Consider the following 22,806-nt stretch of genomic DNA (forward strand, 5'->3'; position numbering starts at 1 on the left):
GGCACTCTCAGCACTTTTTTCCAACACCACAGTTCAAAACCATCATCCTCAGACTGTATAAAATCCATTTCAATGTGGATGTTATAGAGCTGTGCGGAAGGGGCCTCAGAGTTGTCCTCAGAGTTTGTTTGGGGGCGGGAGGAGGAGGAGGCCGAAAGACTTCCTTGTTCCTATTGGGGGATGGGCCTCGCGCTCCCTGCTTCACGTGGCTTGAAAGCGCCTGGCTGTTTGGAACAGAGTTTTCAAAACCGCGCGTTCAGGCCAAGCCGACGTCGTAAAACTTAGGACCACCCAAAGAAGACCGTCCCACTATGCAACAGAAACAGCCCTCTCTATTCGACCACTAACCCACTTCCCTTTGAACTCCCTAAGGATCCTTTCACAAGGCGCAGGCGGGACTTCGTTTAAACGGGCCCGGAAGCCTTGCCGACGTAGAGGAGGTGGGTCACTCCATATTTCTCATGTTGAGGGCAGCGTGTAGCTGTGTATACAGACGAGAGGCGGCTTCCCCATCATCGTGGGCGGGGCCTAGTTGTGGGCGGGGCCTAGCGAGACTTCTTGGGCCGCGTTGTGCCGGAAAGCGAGAGAAAGTCGAACTCTTTTTACTACTTCTGCGAATTCTGAGGGGGCGGGGCAAAGGGCGGGCCTGATTTTCGCGCGAAAAAGGACCTCGCTGTCTCGCGATTCTGGGAGGAAGCGTCTTCTTCTCTCAGGTGGCGCGAGGGAAGCGGCGGAAGAGGAGAGATGCCTCTGGAGCAGCACGAGGAAGGCGGCGCTTCCGGCCGGGCCCACGCCGGTGAGAGGGGCACGAGCAGAGTGGGAAGCCCCACTCCCCCACTCCCACTGCCTTCGGGGAAAGGGAGCCTCCTTTCCTTCCTTCCCCTACTTTCCTTCCTCCCATTCGTCTTCTGTTTTCTTTCTTTTCCTCCCTCTCTTCCTTTCTTTCACCCCTTCTCTTTCTTCCTTTCTTCCTTCCTTCCTTCCTTCCTTCCTCCCTTCCTATTTTCCAGCCACCTCCACTCCCTCCTTGCTCTTGGACCAGTTCTTAAACACGCTTCTGGAATGAGCTTCGTGTATTCCAAGTAGACTGGAACGTACTTAGTCGTAATCTTTATTATATACTGGTTTTAAACCACTTCATTGGATGTGTTGCAATAGCAGATTCCCAGATTAGTTGAGTGTTTACACCTTATTTTATTTTTCTGGTTATTTAATATTTAATGTTTATTTTACTTAAGTGATATTTGTCTTTACTGTTCTAATGTATCACAGATCCTATGTAAAATCATACTACGTATTTTTGACATTAATATTGAAATCTGAATTATATGCAGGGATACTTTCTTACTCCTATTCTTCTAATTTTCTTTTTTCCTCCCTCTCTTCCTTTCTTTCACCCCTTCTCTTCCTTCCTTCTATTCTTCTGTTTTCTTTCTTTTCCTCCCTCTCTTCCTTCCTTCCATCCCTTCTCTTCCTTCCTTCCGTCTTCTGTTTTATTTCTTTTCCTCCCCCTCTTCCTTCCTTTAATCCCTTCTCTTCCTTCTTTCCTTCCTTCTATTCTTCTGTTTTTCTTTCTTTTCCTCCCTCTCTGTCTTTCTTTCACCCCTTCTCTTCCTTCCTTCTTCTGCTTTCTTTTCCTCCCTCTCTTCCTTTCTTTCACCCCTTCTTTTCCCTCCTTCCTTCCTTCCATTCTTCTGTTTTTCTTTCTTTTCCTTCCTCTCTTCCTTTCTTTCACTTCTTCTCTTCCTTCTTTTCCCTACCACCTCCACTCCCCCCCATGCTCAGAAACATTGACAAAAGGGATCCTTTCTTTCTTCCCTTCCCTCCCCTTTTTACTAGGAGAATAGGGGATGGGAGGACAAAGGAAGGAAAAGGAAAGAAATTGGGGCCAATTGATTAGTTACTGGTTAGTTGCATCTTTACAAAGGTCTAATATGCCTGGAGGAAAAAACAAAGAGGGTGAGGAGAGTTATTGAAGTAGGGGGGAGTTGTTTTGCAAAATTACCATTGTTACCACCAAGTCTTCATCTCATTTCTTTAACATATTTCACAAAATATTAATGTTTTTAATCTTTTAATTCCATTTAAGTCTATCTTCTGTCTTCTCACATTGTCTCCTGGGCCCCTTTCGCACAGCTGTATAAAATCCACATTGAACTGAATTATATGGCAATATAACTCAGATAACCCATTTCAAAGGAGATACTGTGGATTATCTGTCTTGGTATTCTGGGTTATATGGTAGTGTCAACTCCGGGCCCTTCCACACAGCACTCTATCCCAGAATATCAAGGCAGAAAATTGCACATTATTTGAGTATGGACTCAGATAAGCCAGTTCAAAGCAGATATTATGGGATTTTCTACCTTGATATTCTGGGATAGAGGGCTGTGTGGAAGGGTCCTCAGATAATCCTGTTCAGATAATACAGTTCAAAGCAAATATTGTGGATTATCTGCCTTGATATACTGGGTTATATAAGTGTGGAAGGGCCCTAGGTCTTCATATATTCCTTTCCAATTCTTCCTCAATGGAAATTGATTTTTCATAACAAATTATTTCATGTTAAAATTTTCCTTAAATTATTTGTTATTGATATCTACCAAGAAAGTTCTACAGTTTTCATTTAGATTTGTTAGTAGGTTAATATTTATACCATTTTATCATTATCCTGCTGTCTATATTTACATCAGATATATTTTCCGTCAATAACTCTTGGTTTCAAAAACTCTTTTGAGTTAACTATAATCACGTAGCATGATAATTTTCTTATTTTTAAGAACTGTCCTGAAGGCCAGGGTTCCTTCCACACAGCTGAATAAAATCCCACATTATCTGCTTTGAACTAGAATGTATGGCAGAATGCACTCAAATCACCCAGTTCAATCAGATATTGTGGGATTTTCTGCCTTGATATTCGAGGTTATAGGGCTGTGTGGAAGGGCCCCAGATCTCTCCAACTTCTCTTTCTCAAGGTTTTGTTCCCACTATCCTATCTAGCCATCTTTTATATCAATTTCCCACTCTATTTATATATATATATATGTAAACACATTCCCCCTCTCTCTATATATATTTGTATGTGTTTCTATAATTTCTATATCAATTATAATGTACTTTTTTCTATTATAGTTTCTTAACAATTGACCCACCAGATAGCATTCATCTCTTAAGTTTAAACAAACAAATTACAGAAGATAATCATAAATTATTTACCTTAATTTTAGTTATTGAATTGTGTCATGGTAATCTTTTAGTTCTTTTCTCCCTTCTTTTGTAGCTCCCCTAATTCCTTTCTCAAAACCTTTGAGAAAAAGAATTCCTTCTTTTCTTCTTTTGCAGCGCCCCACCCCCACTACCTTCTGGCTCAAAACCTTTGAGAAAAGGCTTCTTTCCTTTCCCCCTCCCTTTTTCCATTCTTTCCTTTTCTCTCCTTCCTCTTTCCTTCCCTTTTATCTTTTTTCCTTTGGAGCCACCCCCACTCCCTCCATGCTCAGAATGGAAAAAAATTATTGTCATTATACATTGTACAATGAAATGAAACACTTACCCCAGTACACATCACAAAACAATGCACCCGTCCCTCCACACTCCCACCACCACCACCACCACCACCACCACCGACTGCTCTGAAGAAAGGCATCCTTTCTTTCCTTTCTTCTTTCCTCCCTTTTTCTTTTTCCCCTCTCTTCCCTCATTTTTTCCTTCCTTCCTCCTGTCCTCCCTCCCTTCCTTCACAGCACTTTTCACTCCCTTCTTGCTAAAAACCTTTAAGAAAAGGAATCCATCCTAACTTCCTTTCCTTTCTTCCTTCTGCTAAAGGTCTCAGGACGGTTCTGCATAGGCAATGAAATGCAGTCCAAAGCCATTTCCAGGTTGGGGTGTCCACAAAACATAACACACACTCTCTCCCAAATGCATGCTCCAGCAGGCATCCAGCCAGAAAAAAACCCCCACAATTTTAAAAACTCAGGGGAAGTACTGGAGTAAGGCATAAAAGCAGCTGCAGCTTATCAGTGTACATCCCATGTAGAGCTGGACTCTAGACCAGTCATGGGCAGACCTTGTCCTCCAGGTGTTTTGTACTTCAACACCCAGAAATCTCAGACAGCTTACTGGCGGTTAGGGATTGTGGGAGTTGAAGTCCAAAACACCCAGAGGGCCAAAGTTTGCCCATGCCTGACCGAGCGCTGGTCAGGGTAAGGATAGTTCTGGGCTGGAAGGTAAACAAACACTCAGAGGACGCCACAGCATTCCCATGGGAATGCTCACTGTGCCCCACCTTACTCTAGCACAGGCTTGCGCAAACTCCAGCCCTTCAGGTGTTTTGGAATTCAACTTCCACAATTCCTAACAGTCTACAAATTGTGGGAGTTGAAGTCCAAAACACCTGGAGGACTGAAATTTGCTTGATTGAGCGCTGGTCAGAATAGGGATAGTACTGAAGCGCCCCCCCCCCCCCAATCACACACATAGGGGAAACCACAGCTTTCCCATGGGAATGCTCACTTTCCACCTCTTTTACTGTACCCTGTCTTACTCTAGCATAGGCTTGAGCAAACTCCAGCCCTTCAGGTGTTTTGGGCTCCAACTCCCACAATTCCTAACAGCCTAGGAATTGTGGGAATTGAAGTCCAAAACACCTGGAGGGCCCAAGTTTGCCCATTCCTGCTCTAGCATCCAGCTGGATGAGGTAAGAAAAAATATTATTGTTTTTGGATCAATATGCAATCAGCAAATCCTCATGGCCGTTATCCCATCCTTCAATTGATTACTGGGTTGCTTGTGTACGTGTTCCACAGTGAACTGGCTCACTTTCATCCACATCCTAACTCAGCCTGTGTTAGTATCTCTTCATCCGGTATGCCACATTAGCAGTGGAAGTTTAGCCCAAAAAGTAGCTTCACTACAATGTATTGTTGAAGGCTTTCATGGCCTGAATAATCTCTGGGTTGCCGAGGGTTTTCTGGGCTGTATAGCCATGTTCCAGAGGCATTATCTCCTGATGTGGGCGAAATGTAGGGAGAGAATGCCTCTGGAACATGGCCATACAACCCAGAAATTCACAGCAACCCAGCTTCACTACATTTTCTACCCTGCCACACTATTTTGCCTGAACCTCCTTGACTTGAGGGCACACAGAGGGAAAAGGGGAGAATCTTCATTCTAACAAAGGGAATGACTGAGCCACTTTGCATGAGAAAAACCTGTTATTAATGAGACAGGGGAGATCTTTTCAGTTGGTGTTACAGGAAGTTTTTGAACATTCAAGTACCCTTTAAGCTCCCCCCTTTCTGTTTTATGTATGGCAATATGCTCTCCAAATTCACATCTTTTGTTAATTAATCATGTTCTTTGTTTTGTTATAGGACTCCTGCAGCCAGAGATGGCTGAGGAAATAGAAGCAGTTGTGATCACACCATCTATGCTGCAGGAGGAAGAGAAGCTTGAAGCTGAAGGCAGAGAGAAGGAGAGGCAGTTCATGGAGGTTTGTGAGTGTGTCCTTTCTGTAAGCTATTCTGAGAGCTTTTAGACATTCGAGTTCAATTAATTACTAAATAGCTAGAAAAAATATCATGTATACTCTTGTACAAATTGACATCATGTCTAAGTTGAAGGCAGGCTTGGGGGCACAGTTATGGATTGTGATATGTCCCATGGATACGTTGAGGGTCATTCTATGGAGATGGGAAACCAGGAGCACAGCCTAGGGGCCAGGCACCCATGCCACTACCTCCTCCCTTTCCCGACCCAAGCATGGAAAGAGGCCAGAAGTGGTACCAGAGTGGAGAAAGTAGAGGGAGATCAGTGCTTCTTTCAATTCTCCAAGAACGGGACTATGCTCTTGCCTTTCTCCACTCTGTTCATTTTGTAGAATAAGACTTAAGATGCAGCACTTACATTGATAAGGCCACCCAGGTTTTGGGGGCTGATTTTTGACTAAAATTTCTAGACTTTTTCATGAGTATAGTAAATCTTTCACAGCATCAAAAGTCACTACAGTGATACCTTGATTTACAAGTTTAATTTGTTCTGTGACCGAGGTCTAAACTCAAATTGCTCTTATCTCAAAACAAATGTCCCCCATGGAACTGCTATTAATCCATTCCAGCCCATCAAAAACCAACACAATTTTCCCATTTTGTCCTGTCCTTAAAATAGGTCCTGGTTTGGGATAGCATTTCTAAATGTACTTTTCTCCAGGATAGTGTTAGAACTGATTACTGTTGAATATAGTATACTGTTGACTTCAAATGAGCTACGAGTTCCACTCCATGCATCTTGGAGTGAAAAAATGTCCATTAAATCAAAAAGGGGGTTGGAGTTTATCTTGATCTCCTTTAATCTTTTTCTCATATACTGTAATCGATGATCGAGGCTTTTAAAAAGAGGCTGGATAGCCATTTGTCAGGGATACTTTGAGTGCAATTTTCCTGCTTTTTGACAAGGTTGGATTGGATGGCCGACAAGGTCTCTTCCAACTCAAGGATTCTATGATGCTATTCAACTTTGGTGAAATCACTCAATTTCAGTCTTTCATCATGATAATGCTTTCATAGGAGAGTTTGATCATGCGTTATAACAAATCATGGTAAAAATCTTGATTTGGCTCCTGTTGGGGTGTAAACACCAGTGTTTTAATCCCATGAATTAGAATCACTACCCCTACATTTCATCTATTGTTGTCTTGGAATATGTTTGTCTTATCTTTTTATTAACAAAATAACAACTCCTTTCCTTATTCGTTAAAGTAGCAGAGTGGGTCCCGAATGCAAAATTAATAAGTAATTAATTGTTCATCCTTCTGTTTAATATGAGTTTCTTGCAGAAGATCAGATCACACTTCATTTTTTCTTAATGGTGGAATGTTTCTTTGCTTTTTTTAGGGCTGGTAATTCCGTCTGCATTTAAAAATAGGAGTTTTAGATCCATCATTGTGACTTATCTTTATTGTTGTCGATATCCAATCATCCCATCCAGTTAGATCTATGATCCTTTTCTCCTCCCATTTCATTTCTTCCTTGTTTCCTAGTTTTCCTACTCTGATCTGAAGCCTCCGAAGTCTGCTGTTAAAGCTTTATATTACCTTGGGAAATTGAGTTTCTCTAGTTAATGCTGTAATCATTGTGGTTGTTGTTGAGAATTGTTTTCAAAATCTGGAGGATAAAAGAATTGACTTTTTCCTGTATAAACGCAAGTATAGATTCTGCTTTTTAAAGCCCCTACGGGCTTTATGTTAGGTTATCTGAAAATATTTATTCTCCTTTACCTACCTACCTACCAGATCGATGTCAAAGGACCTGCTCTGAATATCCACATGACAGTGGTTGTGAACAAAAGGGTGTTTTTAGTGGAGGCATCTCAGCTCCAGAACATTATCTCCAGAGAAACTTTACCTAATGCTATCATTGTAACCTTTTTGACACTAAATGAACACCTTTCTGTTCACTCAGATTTTCTAAACAAGAGGTGTTTTGAATAACTTGCATGAAGTTTTAGGCTTAATTATCAAAGACTGCCAGTATAAATAAATTGTTTTCACCTTCTTCTTGGTGCCCCCGATGGCTCAAAGGGTTAAACCCTTGTGCCAGCAGGACTGCAGACCAAAAGGTTGGTGCTTTTAATCTCCTGTTTGTCAGCTCCAGCTTCCCATGCAGGGACATGAGAGAAGCCTCCCACAGGATGGTAAAGCATCCAGGCATCCCCTGGGCAACATCCTTGCAGATGGCCAATTCTCTCATACCAGAAGCGACTTGGAGTTTCTCGTTTCTTCTGACATGGAAAAAAAACCCTTGTCTGTTAAGAGCTTTCCTTCTCTCTGGCAGGGTAACCTGAAACCAGGAGAAGCCATGCGTAAATTGACCAGTGCTGCTCTTTCTTCACTACAATATTATTTTGGAAAGGGGAAGAGGAAACAGCTGAAGCCTTGTTTTGTTCACTAGGCCTGTTTTGTCTGGAAAGCTGTCAGCACTCTAGACTGAGTTTAGTGTTAGAAGAAATTACACTATTTTAAAAAATGGTTGCACTGTTTTTAAAAATGGTAACTGCCAGGCACTGCACTAGCAAAGGTCCTCTCCTCCTTGCATACAACCTTCGTCTATCATATAAGAAAAGATATTCATAGATGAGGAAAATATAGGATATAAACCTATGCAAATATACATATGAAAATTGTAAGGAATGAATTAATAGTTAGATTAATCCATTAATTCAAACATTCAGTTTCCTTTTTTTTTTTTTTGCATTTCAACTAGCTTTCTCTCCTTTCATATTATATGTGTGTGTTTTGAAATTAAATGTCTTACTTAGATTTCACAAATTAATTTTAAATGTGACATTTAATACATGTTTCAGCTGCAAACTGTTTTCACCAGCTACTTTAAGTCCAGAAATGAAACGAATACTATATATCATATGCAATTATTTTTAAGTCATCTCTTGTATAAATTGAGGACAGTTTCAGGGGCCAAAACTGCAGATTTTGATGTGATCCATGAATAAGTCGAGGGTCATTCCCAGTGGAGGGGAAAAAACTAATGACAATTAAGAAGGCCATTAAAATGCAGTTGTAGCTTTATTGGCCTGTTTACAAATTATATATTTCCTCTAGTTCCTTGTGGAAGATCATGATAACTGAATTGTTTACATTTAATAAAATGTTAACTTTGCAGTGAAGAGATTTTGATTTTTTAAAATGACTGCAAGATCCAGATATTGTTGAAAATACTAAATGATTACATCTTCTTTGTTTCAGGCTCATATGTCCCGGGACAGAGACTCAAATGAAACTCGCTACAAGAGACTTCAACATTTGCTTGAAAAAAGCAATATTTACTCAAAGTTCTTGCTGACCAAAATGGAACAGCAGCAATTAGAGGTGAGTGGAAAAGTTAAATATACTATATTTATTTGAGTCAAATGCACACCTTTTTTGGCTAACAATGTATGTGTGTTCCATTGTTACTGGTCTCAACAAGAGAAACTTCGCTTATCAATTAGAACTTCATACATCAAATTTCATGTAAGTTTCATGGACTAAATGAATTATCTCTACTTGGGATTGGCAGTTGGATTTGGGCTACTGTCTCTGAACATAAAACATTGGTAAAAAACATACCTGGAAGCCTTGTTTTCTGAACAAGACCAAAAACATTTCATCCTTTTGATTGGTTTAGAGTTTACACTGCACACTTCAACCTCTCTATGTCATACTTTTCTTCTCAACTTTTCCTGAATAATGTTGGTTGTTTTACAGAAATGTGTTCTTCTTTTTTTAAAGGAACAACGAAAGAAAGAAAAACTGGAAAAAAAGAAAGCAATGCTAAATACTTCAAAGGTAAAATAAGTCTTTAAGACTAGATAAATGGAGGGTGAGCTCTGTGCATGGCAAAATTGTTCAGTTGATTTTCTTCCAAGTATTTTGTGCCTGAATTGTTTCTGTCTAGTTGGGATTAAAATCCTCATTTATAAACCAACATTCAATTGGAATGTTAACTAATTAGTTTTCCCACTTTTGTGTGGGGTGGGTCTGTGCCCCTAACCGCCACAAAAGTTAAAGGCTGAGTATATATGATTTATAAGGGTGCAAATTATATTGTTCCAATTATTTTGTTTTTATAGGATGACAAAGTAAGGATAAGGAGAGAAAATAAACCAGGTGCGTCTTATACAATTCCACGATCAAAAATATTTTGCTACTTTATTGAGTAAATGCAGATGCTGAAACCTCTGTAATATTCTTTTACAGCTGGAAGAAAGAGAGCCAGAGAAGATGAAACATACAATATCTCTGATGTCATATCAAAAGAGGTAAATTGCTTTCCAGAGGACTTAATGACCACATAGGAATTAAATCTCAGCTGACTAGGATGTATGTTTGACTGCATCTTTCACTGTTTCAATATTCAGATCAGGTGATATGGTTGCAGTACTTTGTTAAATGAATGGTGGAAACTAGAAAAGGAATGCATGTTATCGAAGCATTGAAGAAATTAAGTAAATTGGTATCAAAATTATATTATCTTATCAGCAGTGTTTTGGGTTTTTCTAGATTTCAGAAAAATCCAAAGCACTTCTTTTCCCAAGTATTTTGGATAAGGTATACTTAACCTGCGATTGTAGTAACCAAATGTGTGTGAAAAGGGAGGTAAAGTCTAATGTTAGGCAATGATATTTGTTGAAGACACATAAGCAGGTTACACATACAGATTTGCCATTATGTATATATCAGCGTTTCTTTGTGTCTAACCAAGGGCAGTCAAACAGTGATGATACAGGAAATGAAATCTCGTAAGAAAGAATTGAAAAATCAGATACGTTTAGACTGAGAAAAACAATTAAGATAATCTCTTCAAATAACGGAAGGGCTGCCAATCATATTTACAAGCATTTTGGTGTTATAAGAAACAGTGATTATGTTCAATGTTAGAGGGAAACCCTATCTAATTGTATGGTCTGTATTGCAGTGAAATACACTCCCTTGGAACATGTTAGGAATTTCTTTGTTCGGTATCTCTTCTGAAAGCCCTTTGTCGGTTTTAATAATAACTCCTAAATTCCTTTCACGTGTACTGTTTTTAAGCCTGGTGTCATCCATCCTACATATGTGCATTTCATTTTTTATAGAAAAGTAAATTATGTGATGAATGAAATTTCGCACATAGAAAGTAACCAACAACCATATTTTTTCTGTGGTTTAGCAACTTATTCTATTAGTTTTCCCATGGGATAGATACTATTGCTTTTCCCATGGGATAGATACTTTAAATTGATTCTACTAGACTTATCCTGCTTAATATATATGTAAATGAATTGTATTACACATTTATGTTAATAAATAATTTATTATATTTACACTTTGTATTAGCTTGTGGAAATACTTCTTTAAGTCTCTGAGATTTAATATTTCTAAGTTCATTTCAAATTCCAAACAGGTCATTTTTGCCCATTTTCATTCTTTTGTAGGAGATTTTGTTAGCAGCCAAAAAAAGTAAAGACGAAGAAAGCAAGGTACGTCGGCTTTGTTTCTGTCCTGTTTGTAAATATTAATTTAAGATTATTTCCTGCTGCTTTTGCATCAAATTCTACATAATGCTCTTATTTCTGTTTCTATAATTTCCTTGAACTATCGTGAAGGTTATTTTTAAACATTTTCAATATTTTAAAGTATTATTAAAGCATATTTAATTTGAAATATGAATACTGAATATAAAGGGTCTTCCTCCAGGGGCAAACCAAGAATGGACAACTTGGAAGTCCCTGAACAGGCTCAGAAGTGGTGTTGGGAGATCAAAAGACAATCTGGCAAAATGGCTCCCATTATTTTATCAGTTTTAAACTTATTTATTTATACAATGCTTTTGACACAAAATAAAATTTTAAAATCTTGTACACTGTACTCACTCCACCAGGAAAGTATCAGCTGTAATAAAAGGAAGTTGTTAAAATATATTTTGAACCTAATCAAAGCATTCTGTATGTTTTATGTCATGTTTTCTGCCATAAGATCATATATACTCTGCTATAGATACCATTTAGATTCAGAGCAGTTTTCTCAAAATAATTAGGAATTATTTTGCTCAGACCTTAACTGAATGATTGCATTTAAGTCTTCCCGCATGTGCTTGTGAAATAATTATAAACTTCTTCCTGTAGATTGAAAGCTCATCTGCAAAACTGTGTGCAGAAGGACTCCAGAATAATGGGGACTCGAATAGCATTATTAAGGACAGACTGACACAGACAGTGCGTCACAATGCCAAGCATTTTTTTGACCCAGTACGAAAATTTAATCAACAGCCAGTACCTTTTCAGCAACCAAAGCTCTTCACTGGAGGAGTAATGAGGTGGTACCAGGTTGAAGGCATGGAATGGCTTCGGGTATGCATCTCTTTAGTGTGTGCATTTTAATCGTATTGATATTGATGGTGTACATCTTTTCAGTCATCTTACTAGTTCTTCCAGTCTTGTCTGTATTGTGCTTTAGAACAGGGCTTCTTAAACTTTTTGCCCGATAAATTTTTATGCAACCCCAGTCATATAGGTATATAAAATAGGTGTGCAAATTGACCATTCACTGATAATAAATCATAAAGAAATTTATTTTAAAACAATTTGTGTATACATATAATTTTACCATTTATTAAAGATGAAAACAAGTTTGCTTCCTAATGAGATGGATGTGCTTGATTATTTTTACATAAAGAAGTACATTTACAGCTTGGGGCCAGAATAGCTGAGAAGCTATATGCTGTTGTTTAAGTCTGGCCAAAGTCTACCATTTTTATTAAAGCCCCTGTTTATTAAAGCCCCAGAATATAAGTTAATCAGCTTGTGACAATTTTTAGTAGTCTTGTGGTGCCCCAATTATAGAGAAAACCAAATTGACTCGATTCCTATTGATTTTTAAATCTGTTGTACTATTATTTCAGTATTTTATTGCCTCTGTTGAATCTCCACTCTGCTTGGCTTGCTATAAATAATGTGTTGTTTAGATAGTAGACTCTGTTTTGACTAAATTGTAACATTTTAAAATTGTGAATTGCTTTGGAAGGCATAGTGTCCACTAAAAGCAATTGATAAATAATATTTTTTCTCCCATATATGCAGATGCTTTGGGAAAATGGTATTAATGGTATTTTGGCTGATGAAATGGGCTTAGGAAAAACAGTCCAATGTATTGCGACAATAGCTTTGATGGTAGAAAAAGGAATGGTTGGACCATTTCTGGTATGTGGACCCCTCTCTACTCTTCCTAACTGGATAGCAGAATTCAAGAGGTTTACTCCTGAGGTAATATAACTTTAGAGCAATAAATATATTAAAATGATAATATTGATTTTGATGTGTGAAGGGTTCCTCCTGACGATGGCAGGTTCCTCTCTGTTTTAAGTGGCACGGCACTTTCAGAAATGTCGGAATTGTGTTCTGTTTTGTGCTTAACAAAATAATGGAACTCTTGAGGTACAGGTATTCTTACAGATCATCTCTGCCTCCTACTGGAATAAAATAGTCAAATAAAGGCCTTTCATTACTAAAATAACAATACAATGAAATACTACCATGCTCTAATGAGGCGACACAATAGGGAAAGCATCAGAATTGAACACCTTAATATATACAACGTATAGAATACTGTTCAAACCATATAAGGTTAAGATTTACCCTGACATAAAGTCTAGTCGTGTCTGACTCTGGAGTGTGGTGCTCTTCTCCATTTCTAAGCTGAAGAACCGGCGTTGTCCATAGACACCTCCAAGGTCATGTGTCCAGCATGACTACATGGAGCACCATTACCTTCCCGCAGAAGCGATGCCTATTGATCTACTCACATTTGCATGTTTTCAAACTGCTATGATGGCAGAAGCTGGCCTAACTGTGGGAGCTTTCCAGATTCGAACCGCTGACGTTTCGGTTTGCAAATTCAGCAGCTCAGCGCTTTAACGTGCTGCACCAGCAGGGGCGCATATATATATGATCCCAAACATGTAGAACATTTGCTGTTGTGTGTCTTCAAGTAGTTTCTTTTTAAAAAAATAATTTTTATTGAGTTTTTTCTTCAACAATGACAACAAGGCAAGCCTATTACAGAGTTTTCTTCACAGTATTTGATCTGAAGAGGTTTACCAATACCTTCCCCTGAGACTGAGTGTGTCACTTGCCCAAGATCATCCAGTGACTGAGTGGGAATTAATAGAATCATAGCAGTCTATGAATCCTCTGTGTAATCCTCAGTTTCTGGAGTCATAGTCCAATGCCCAGGCCATTATACCATAGATAACATATAATCAAACTGGCAAGAACTGCTGCTATTTTATGGTTTTGCACATATAGCTGTATTTTGTCCCTTTTCTTGCATTACGTATAGGCACACAACAATCAAAGTACATTTTGGTCTTGTCTATATGGTTTGAATAGTATTATGTATGTAACAACATAGTGTGTTGTAGCAACACTGATTTTCACTATTTCTGAATATTCGTTTTATGGTTTTTAAATTTTAAGAAGATTTTGAGTTTTATTCACTAGGTGTATTTAGTTTTGTTGATGTATTGAATTAAATGATTCATGGGAGAATTGATGAAATGAATGATTGATGTGGTTCTCTGTTAAGTCTGCATCTGTTTTATAACACATTTTAATTTTTTTTTTAAATAGATTCCTATAATGCTCTACCACGGTGCCCAGAAAGAACGACGTCAATTGATACCTAAAATTCGAAGGAGAGAAAATTCATTAAATGTTCACCCAGTGGTCATTACGTCTTTTGAAATTGCCATGAGGGACAGAAATATTCTTCAGGTGTGTAAATGCATTATTTCATTAGTATACAGTGGAGTCCCCTTGTGCCGGCAAGACTGAAGACTGACAGGTCAAAGCTCCAGCTCCCCATGCAGGGCCATGAGAGAAGCCACCCATAAGGATGGTAAAACATCAAACATTGGGGCGTCCCCTGGACAACATCTCTGCAGACGGCCAATTCTCTCACACCAGAAGAGACTTGCAGTTTCTCAAGTCGCTCCTGACACAAAAAAATTAGTATATATTTGCCCCTCCACAATTATGGGAATGTGAAATGTGAATACTTACAGCCTCACCCTCAGAAGATGAATGTTTGAGGCGATGGCTCCTTTCCCCCATGTTGCCATTTCCCAAGGATGGTAATATCTTAGGAACATTTCCAAGATACTCGCATCCTGGGAAATGGCAGTGTGTATGTCGGGAAGGGGAGGATCCATCGTTACCATTTTCGGGTTTGGTGAGGGGAGGGTTCATCACCTGGCATCAGTTATGTCTGAAATAATGAGTTGCTTTTCGTCCATGATCTTTATCCAGTTGAAGATCTGAACACAAATGTGAATTGGAGACATGCTTATGCTTGGGACATATTATTTTACCCTGTGATGACTATTTATATCAGCATTTTTCAGCTTTTTCAGTAATCTGGCCGAAACTACATATAAGAAAGGTGCACCTGCCTTAAAAAATTCCAGAACAATGTTTTGTTTCTCCATTGTCTTTCTTTCGCTTTTGAAATAACCGGAGGTTTCCTTTTTCTAGAACTTCTCCTGGAAATACTTAATAGTGGATGAAGGACATAGGATTAAGAATATGAATTGTCGTCTTGTTCAGGAATTAAAAAAGTTTAATGCTGACAACAAACTTTTATTAACTGGAACTCCGTTGCAAAACAACTTGTCTGAGCTTTGGTCTCTGCTTCATTTCCTGCTTCCTGATGTGTTTGATGACTTAAAAAGGTAGGCAGTGATACACTTGTTTTGTGCCATGTGCCGTGCCTTTAAAATAGGATAGATTTCAAACTTTTGTGAATTTGTCAATTTTAACATGTGTGTTGCATTCCTAGATAAAACTAGAGCATCTGAAATTGTATAAATCATCCTTCAGTGTGGAAACCTGGCATGAGTTGTTTCTCCCACTCTCTTTGGCAGGCAGTGCTATGTTAACATGTTTTTGTCTTCCTCTCACTCTTCTCTATGAGAATTATTACAGTTTTCCCCTTAGCATCAGTTGTATTCTTTGTTCTTAACTTTTCTTGACCCGTATCATGGTACAATAGATAGAGGTGTTGGTAAGCAAATTTGTTCACTGTGATATTACATCTCTGTAAAATTTCCATTTGGGAGATACATTATCTATACATGAGCTCAAAGAATAATTTATTTTAGGCATTTTATTAATTATTCTAAAAGAAAATACTTCATAATCATTTTTTTCAAATTTTCTAGGGAAAAGGCCTGTTTCCTTTTTTTCCTAAAGTATTTTGTTTTTGTTTTTTTACCCTTCACATCTCAATGTAAAAATATTCACCTCTTAAGTGGATAACATGTATCCTACTCACCCAGCTCAAGTTATCTATTTGCTGGAGAACAATGGGTGCGGGTGGGGAGTGAGGGGATGATTATGACTTCCAAAAAAATCTTTAGTTTCTCCATTATTTATCTCTTCTGAGCAGTTTGTTCCTGCAAAAAGGAACTTCCTTTGTATGAAAAACAGAAATGAATTAGCACGATAGTTCCTTCCTTCAGGTGAGCAGTCCAGTAAAAAGATGGTTGGGGACATTCAGATGTGAATACATGTTGGGAGTGTGTATACTTTTCTGTGAGCCTTGAATGCATATGCCTATCATTTTATTTAGAACGTGGAAGTCTTTTACTCTAAGAATCTGAGTTCCTTAAGAAAACCTTGATTTTATAACTCTGATAATAGACGTGTAAGTGCGTATGCAACTTCGGAAGCTTTAAGGATAAGATAAAGAGAAGATAATGTGGCTTTTACAGTAATACATTGACCTGACTTTTAGTGTCTTGCAAACTTCTTTGGCCATACCTTGCAAAATAAATCAGTCAGAAACAAATGCATGTAGAGTGGAATAATCAATATTGTTTGTAGAACTTCGCTTTCTTCATCACAGGAATGAATCAGTAGATCACTATTTCAAAAAATCACTTTCTCATTCTGTTAATTTCTCCAGCTTCGAATCCTGGTTTGATATTGCTAGTATGTCTGGAATTGCTGAAGATATCATTGCGAAGGAAAAAGAGCAGAACGTCTTGCACATGCTGCACCAGGTCTAATGTTTTATTTGCTTATTAGTGTTTTCATGTTTGCCCTGGTTAGTCTACCTGTTTTTTTGCAGCATTTTAGTATGCTGCATTATTCCTCATATATGAATGATTTGTTTTGAAAGAATATTTTATTTCTGCCAATGATCAGTATTAATAAAACTTAGGCATTGAAATACAGTTTTTAAAAATAGAATTAGGAGACAGTGTTAAGTATGAGAGAGTTAAACAGTATTAAATATTTGTATATTTAAATAAACAGAGATAAAAGCTGAGATAAAATAATAAAACCATATATGTATTAGGTTCTTGTGGGGTTTTTTTGGGCTATAGGGCCATGTTCTAGAGGCATTTCTCCTGACGTTTCGCCTGCATCTATGGCAAGCATCCTCAGAGGTAGTGAGGTCTGTTGGAATTAGGACAATGGGTTTATATATCTGTGGAATGGCTGGGGTGGGGCAAAGAGCTCCATCCCAGAGGAAAAGTGTTCCTGCCATAAATCAAGGGAACCACTGACCGCATAGGGAAGCTGATGAAGAAACACAACATACAAACCATCTACAAACCCACCCAAGAAAATCCAACAAATGCTACGTTCAGCAAAGGACAAGAGGGATCCTCTCACCTCTGCAGGAGTCTACCGTATACCATGCAGCTGTGGACAAGTCTACATAGGGACCACCAAACGCAGCATTGCCCAAACACGAATCAAGGAACATGAAAGGCACTGCAGACTACTTCAACCAGAGAAGTCAGCCATAGCAGAGCACCTGATGAACCAGCCTGGACACAGCATATTATTTGAGAACACAGAAATGCTGGACCACACCAACAACCACCATGTCAGACTACACAGAGAAGCCACTGAAATCCACAAGCATGTGGACAATTTCAACAGAAAGGAAGAGACCATGAAAATGAACAAAATCTGGCTACCAGTATTAAAAAACTCTAAAATTACAAAAGCAAAACAGCAGAGAGGAAACAACCAGGCACATCTTAACACCTCTCAACAAAAGATTTTCCCAGGCGCAGCCAGGCCTTCAAATGCTAATGAAGGTGGTCAATTGAAACATTCACACCTAGCTCCAGCAGGAAAGAGCTCTGTGCCCCACCCCAGCCATTCCACAGATATATTAACCCATTGTCCTAATTCCAACAGACCTCACTATCTCTGAGGATGCTTGCCATAGATGCAGGCGAAACGTCAGGAGAAATGCCTCTAGAACATGGCCCTATAGCCCGAAAAAACCCACAAGACCTTAGTGATTCCAGCCATGAAAGCCTTCGACAATACATATATGTATTTGTCTCCATTCCCCATAAATGTATTATTTTATAAGTGTGCACCAGTTCCTGCAAATACTTCTCTTGCCTGTGCATACCTATCATGAAAAATACATTTGTGAAAAACTGTGGAGTTATAGGTTGAATCTCTCATATCCTGAAATCCAAAGCACTCTAAAACCCAAAACACGTCTGTCTTTGGAGAAAGGGGGCTAGTAAACATCTATCCCTCGCTTTTTCCTCAAGGTGACCTAGCAGGGAAAAGAGAAGGGTGGGGGAGGATTAAACAAGGCCCCCATTAAAAACAGGTGTTCCAGAAGCTGCTGCACTCACCTTTCCCTTGGTCAATGGCGGACAGTGGCAGGGTGGATGCCCTGGGAACAGCTATGAGGTTAAGCACAGAGCAACTCCATTGATCTCTACCAGTATCCTGCTCAGAGAGAATGAAAAAGACTCATGGAGGCCGGGAGAGGATTTCCTCCTCCCTTCCCAGATGCGTTGCAAAGGTCAAAGGGTGTGCTGACAGACGGGGCCGTTTTTTGCAGGAGTCTTGTGTAGATTGCTCTTTTCTGTTTCCCCCCATCAGAGCTTCTTGAGGAAAAACCGAATCGGTACTGGACATTTGACTAACTCCCTTTCCTCTCTCATTCACTGTGTATATGAGGTATTCCAAAACCCCAAATCTGAAAAACCTCTGGTCGCAAGCATTTCGGATAAGGGGAACTCAGCCAGAACCATTGGGGAAGAGTTAACATCATTTTTACAGTACACAAACACTCTTTGGTTAAATTGGGAGCCAACCCTTTTTTACCTGTGACTGTGGAGATAATAGTTGAAAATACTGACACCAATACTGAACTAGTGGTTCTGGTTCTCCAAAATTGGAAAATAATGTGTGTGTTGAAACAGGGAAGATTATTATTATTATTATTATTATTATTATTATTATTATTAGAGACACAACAAGTCTGCAGCAAACAAGAACACTCTGCTGGCTGTTGTATTGGATTACACGTCAGACACTTCCCAAGTGTCTAGGACTGTGTGATGTACTGGATGCAAATAATGTGTGCAGATTCCAGTAGGGTGGCCGTTTGCAGCTGGCAGATGGTAATATTGTCAGCACCAATTGTGTTTAAGTGCAGGTCAAGGTCTTTAGGCACTGCACCCATTGTGCTGATCACCACTGGGACCACCTTTACTGGTTTGTGCCAGAGTCTTTGCAATTTGATCTTTAAAGCCTCATATCGTGTCAGCTTTTCTTCTTCTTCTTGTTATTGTTTTTATTATTTTATTCATGCCCTGCTTTATCTCTGCCAAAGGGGACTCAACATCAAAGCATCAGCATAACCATTTAAACTATACAAATATACAAACATTAAAACAAAAATATTGCATTGCCCATGTGCAAATAACTTTCAGCTACCTTTGTTTTGTGTGTTTCTATGGTGAATGAGTTAGTGGAATTTACTAACTGGGTAATTCTATACTTAGAAGAGATCTTGTTAAAAAATCAAAACTAGAAATCCATTACCTTATAAAGAAAATGTCTAATTATTCAATGATATATATATACACACACACACGAACTCCAAAACCAAAGGACACTGCCCATCAAACCCTTCCAGTTTTTTCGGTTGGTCATGGGAGAACTGTGTGCCAAGTTTGGTTCAATTCCATCGTTGGTGGGGTTCAGAATGCTCTTTGATTGTAGGTGAACTATAAATCCCAGCAACTACAAATCCAAAATGACAAAATCAATTTTTTTGAGTGAAGAACATACATTGGGTTGTTGGGTGTCTTGTGTCCAAATTTGTTGTCAATTCGTCCAGTGGTTTTTGAGTTCTGTTAATCCCACAAATGAACATTACATTTTTATTTATATAGATATATGTGTGTGTGTCAAAGAAACACAAGTAACTGTACAGTCAGCAAGAATATGCACTCAGCCCTGAAATATTGTCTTGATATAGTGACCATTTTTCCTTTGAGGTGAGTAGTTTTCTGTCCTTTAAATGAGTTATAAATAATAGTTTCTAAATTCTGATTATTTAAACTGCAGATTTTGACCCCTTTCTTATTAAGAAGACTGAAGTCAGATGTAGCTTTAGAAATTCCACCCAAGCGCGAAATGTTGGTCTATGCACCTCTTGTGAAGAAACAGGAAACCTTCTACAGTGCCATTGTAAACAAAACAATTCGCAAACTCCTACAAAATGATCAGGTACTTGCTCCGGTGGCCAAAGCAGCCTTCATTTAGACATTGAACTAGTCCGTTAGCTGATGGGATTCTTTTTTTCTGAATGTAATTAATACCTGTCCATGATACTTCAGTAATTGTATGACTATTTAGTTATGCAAAGTATGAAAGGTATTTTGTTCCTTCTCCTTAGATCAACTTTATTCATGCTTAAATTATAAAAAAGAAACTTTCCAATGAGAATGCTCTATTTGTAGTATGTAATACCTGAAAATCCCAATATATTTTGGCAACTGAACAGAGTTAGAAACAAGGTTGTTTGGTTCAATGATCCTTTGGTGCTTTGTGGAAGAGATTAGCATTCATAGCTCCTATTGATTTCTATAGGAAGATGCTATTGAGTTGAGCTGCACAGGGCGACCCAAACGCCGGAGTCGAAAACTCGTTAGTTATCGTGAACTTGGTGAAAACGATTCTCCTGATGAACTGGAAAAACTGATCAATAATATGCAATACGAAGTAGAAAAAGAGAGGTATTTATCTAAAAATGCCTAATCTAGTTGCAGTCTGTCACATGTGCAAAGTGATTGAATTATTAGTATTTAAAATTAATTTTGTAAAAGACGATAAATGGTTTAATCTTTCACACAGTAGACTGTTTCGATTGTAATTTCATCTTCAGGAAAAAGATTATCTGTGTCATCAACAGTTCTAGTGCTTCATGCCCATCTGTGAAATCATTTTCATCTTCCGTATTTTCTGGCTTTCGCTGCCATCTTGTTGATGGTTTATTATGTCTTGGCTTCACATTTTTGTTTCCTGATTATTTCTCATCGTGTTCCAATTTATCACTTTTAAAGCTGATTATTAATCGAGGATGAGAGTAGAGAAGTAGAGTCATGCTACCATCTTACACAGAAAAATATGCCCCTCCAACACTCGGGTATTCACAAAGGTCATGATAGTGGCATTGAGGCAAGAACACTTTCATGTCTGTCCTACTTGGGACGACTTGCTTATATGTCCAGTGTCCTTCCTCCACATACACAGCATGTGTCATAAACACTGCAGTGTTTGTTTGTTTGTGTCAGAAGCTACTTGAGAAACTGCAAGTTGCTTCTGGTGTCAGAGAATTGGCCGTCTGCAAGGACATTGCCCACGGGATGTTTTACCATCTTGTGTGAGGCGTCTCTCATGTCCCCTCATGGGAAGCTGGAGCTGACAGATAGGAACTCATCCCACTCCCTGGATTCAAACCACCGACCTTTTGGTCAGCAATCCTGCTCGCACAAAAGTTTAACCCATTGCGCCACCCGGGGCTCCTACTTGTAAAGTAGAGACTTGCATTATATTTGCAGGAGGGATTTGCTTTGCATAATTCTAGCTTTATTTCTGGACTATATGTCTGAAGATAGTCTTCATTCTTTATCATATGAAACTTTCCTTCATCAAGGTCCTAAATGTGCTTAAAAGTAATTTCTGTTCTTTCATGCTTACAAACTCTCCTGTCATTCGCAAGACCAGTGATTGAAATGAATATGCCTTTGGATTCAGAAGTCAACATAAAGTTGCAGAATATTATGATGCTATTAAGGAAGTGTTGTAACCACCCATACCTTATTGAATATCCACTGGAACCTGGAACACAGCAGTTTAAGGTAATTGCTTTAACTTGCAGATTTTTGCTTATTTACCTGGGTCTGATTCTCATTGAGTTCATTAAGATTTGCCTAATATAATTTTGGTGTTCATCACCAAAATTGTTTAAGGTTTTCCCCCCTCTTGTATGAAAGCCAGTAACCCGCTTTTTCTAAACAGAGCAGTGATTGGCCAGTAACCCATTTTACCTGAACAGAACGATTCTCCATGATGGTAATGGAGCACAGTAGATGAAGAGTGGACAGAGACACTAGAAATGGACTTTGACAAGAGCATTTAAATATGTGTTAATTCATCTGAGTATTAATGGAAATTGTAGGCTGTCAGAATAGTGTTAACACATGCATAGATGCAAAGGGTATTTTGATTTATAGTTTTATGCAAATAAACTTAGAAACAATTGGTTGAAATGCGGTATTTAAATAAAAACAAAACTCTATAGTTTGCTTTTTACACAAATTATGGAAATACCTTCTATAGAAAGTCTTATTAGCCCTCTTGTGGACTTTTTGTTTATTTAGGTAGGCATTTGAATGGTAAATTTTAATTGTGGTGTTGTAGCGTACATATACATTTGGTATGTTGTTTCAATGTTTTGAGACCTTTTGTATCTTTTTACAATGTTTTTACATTATATTTTAACTGTGAGAGTAATGTTTTAGCAAAATTATTACTTTTGGTTCACTTTTGTAATTTAATATTAGGTTTATCCATTTTTAATTTATTGCTAGCTGCCTTGGATCAGACTTTTAAGAGACAGGCAGCATATAAAATCAATAAATTAAATCAAGAAATGAAATGAACAGAATCTAGCACAGACTAAATTCCTGTACTCTTGGTTAAAAGCACTACCGTCTTGTCAGAATTAAAGTTCCATCCGCCCCCCGCAAACTAGCCATCCCCTGCCACACGTTGCTGTGGCCCAGTCTGTGTATATGTGTTCTGTGTGTATATATATATATGGGTTTTGCACATGCGTTGTAATGTATTTTTATTTATTTTTTTGCTTTACAAGTCTCTTCCACTGTGTTTTTCAGTGTTTTTATGAGTGATGGTCACTCATTGGCCTGCGTTGTG

At 38.5% G+C, this 22,806-nt stretch overlaps 1 protein-coding gene across 1 annotated transcript in view; it reads left to right on the plus strand.

The window, feature by feature from the left end:
- Positions 1–532: 532 nt before the first annotated feature.
- The window catches only part of HELLS (helicase, lymphoid specific), a 31,302-nt gene continuing 9,028 nt past the window's right edge, over positions 533–22,806 (plus strand). Inside the window, exons 1-15 of the mRNA XM_067466923.1 lie at positions 533–796; positions 5,370–5,488; positions 8,756–8,878; positions 9,281–9,337; positions 9,622–9,658; positions 9,749–9,810; positions 10,966–11,010; positions 11,656–11,880; positions 12,610–12,792; positions 14,158–14,301; positions 15,061–15,257; positions 16,493–16,589; positions 19,933–20,094; positions 20,458–20,603; positions 21,590–21,728. Of these exons, the coding sequence (XP_067323024.1) occupies positions 745–796; positions 5,370–5,488; positions 8,756–8,878; positions 9,281–9,337; positions 9,622–9,658; positions 9,749–9,810; positions 10,966–11,010; positions 11,656–11,880; positions 12,610–12,792; positions 14,158–14,301; positions 15,061–15,257; positions 16,493–16,589; positions 19,933–20,094; positions 20,458–20,603; positions 21,590–21,728 (1,788 nt within the window). The 5' untranslated portion in view covers positions 533–744. The remainder of the gene's footprint in view (positions 797–5,369; positions 5,489–8,755; positions 8,879–9,280; positions 9,338–9,621; positions 9,659–9,748; positions 9,811–10,965; positions 11,011–11,655; positions 11,881–12,609; positions 12,793–14,157; positions 14,302–15,060; positions 15,258–16,492; positions 16,590–19,932; positions 20,095–20,457; positions 20,604–21,589; positions 21,729–22,806) is intronic.

The sequence above is a fragment of the Anolis sagrei genome, chromosome 3 (genome assembly GCF_037176765.1).
Source record: "Anolis sagrei isolate rAnoSag1 chromosome 3, rAnoSag1.mat, whole genome shotgun sequence".
In the NCBI taxonomy this organism is placed as follows: Eukaryota; Metazoa; Chordata; class Lepidosauria; order Squamata; family Dactyloidae; genus Anolis; species Anolis sagrei.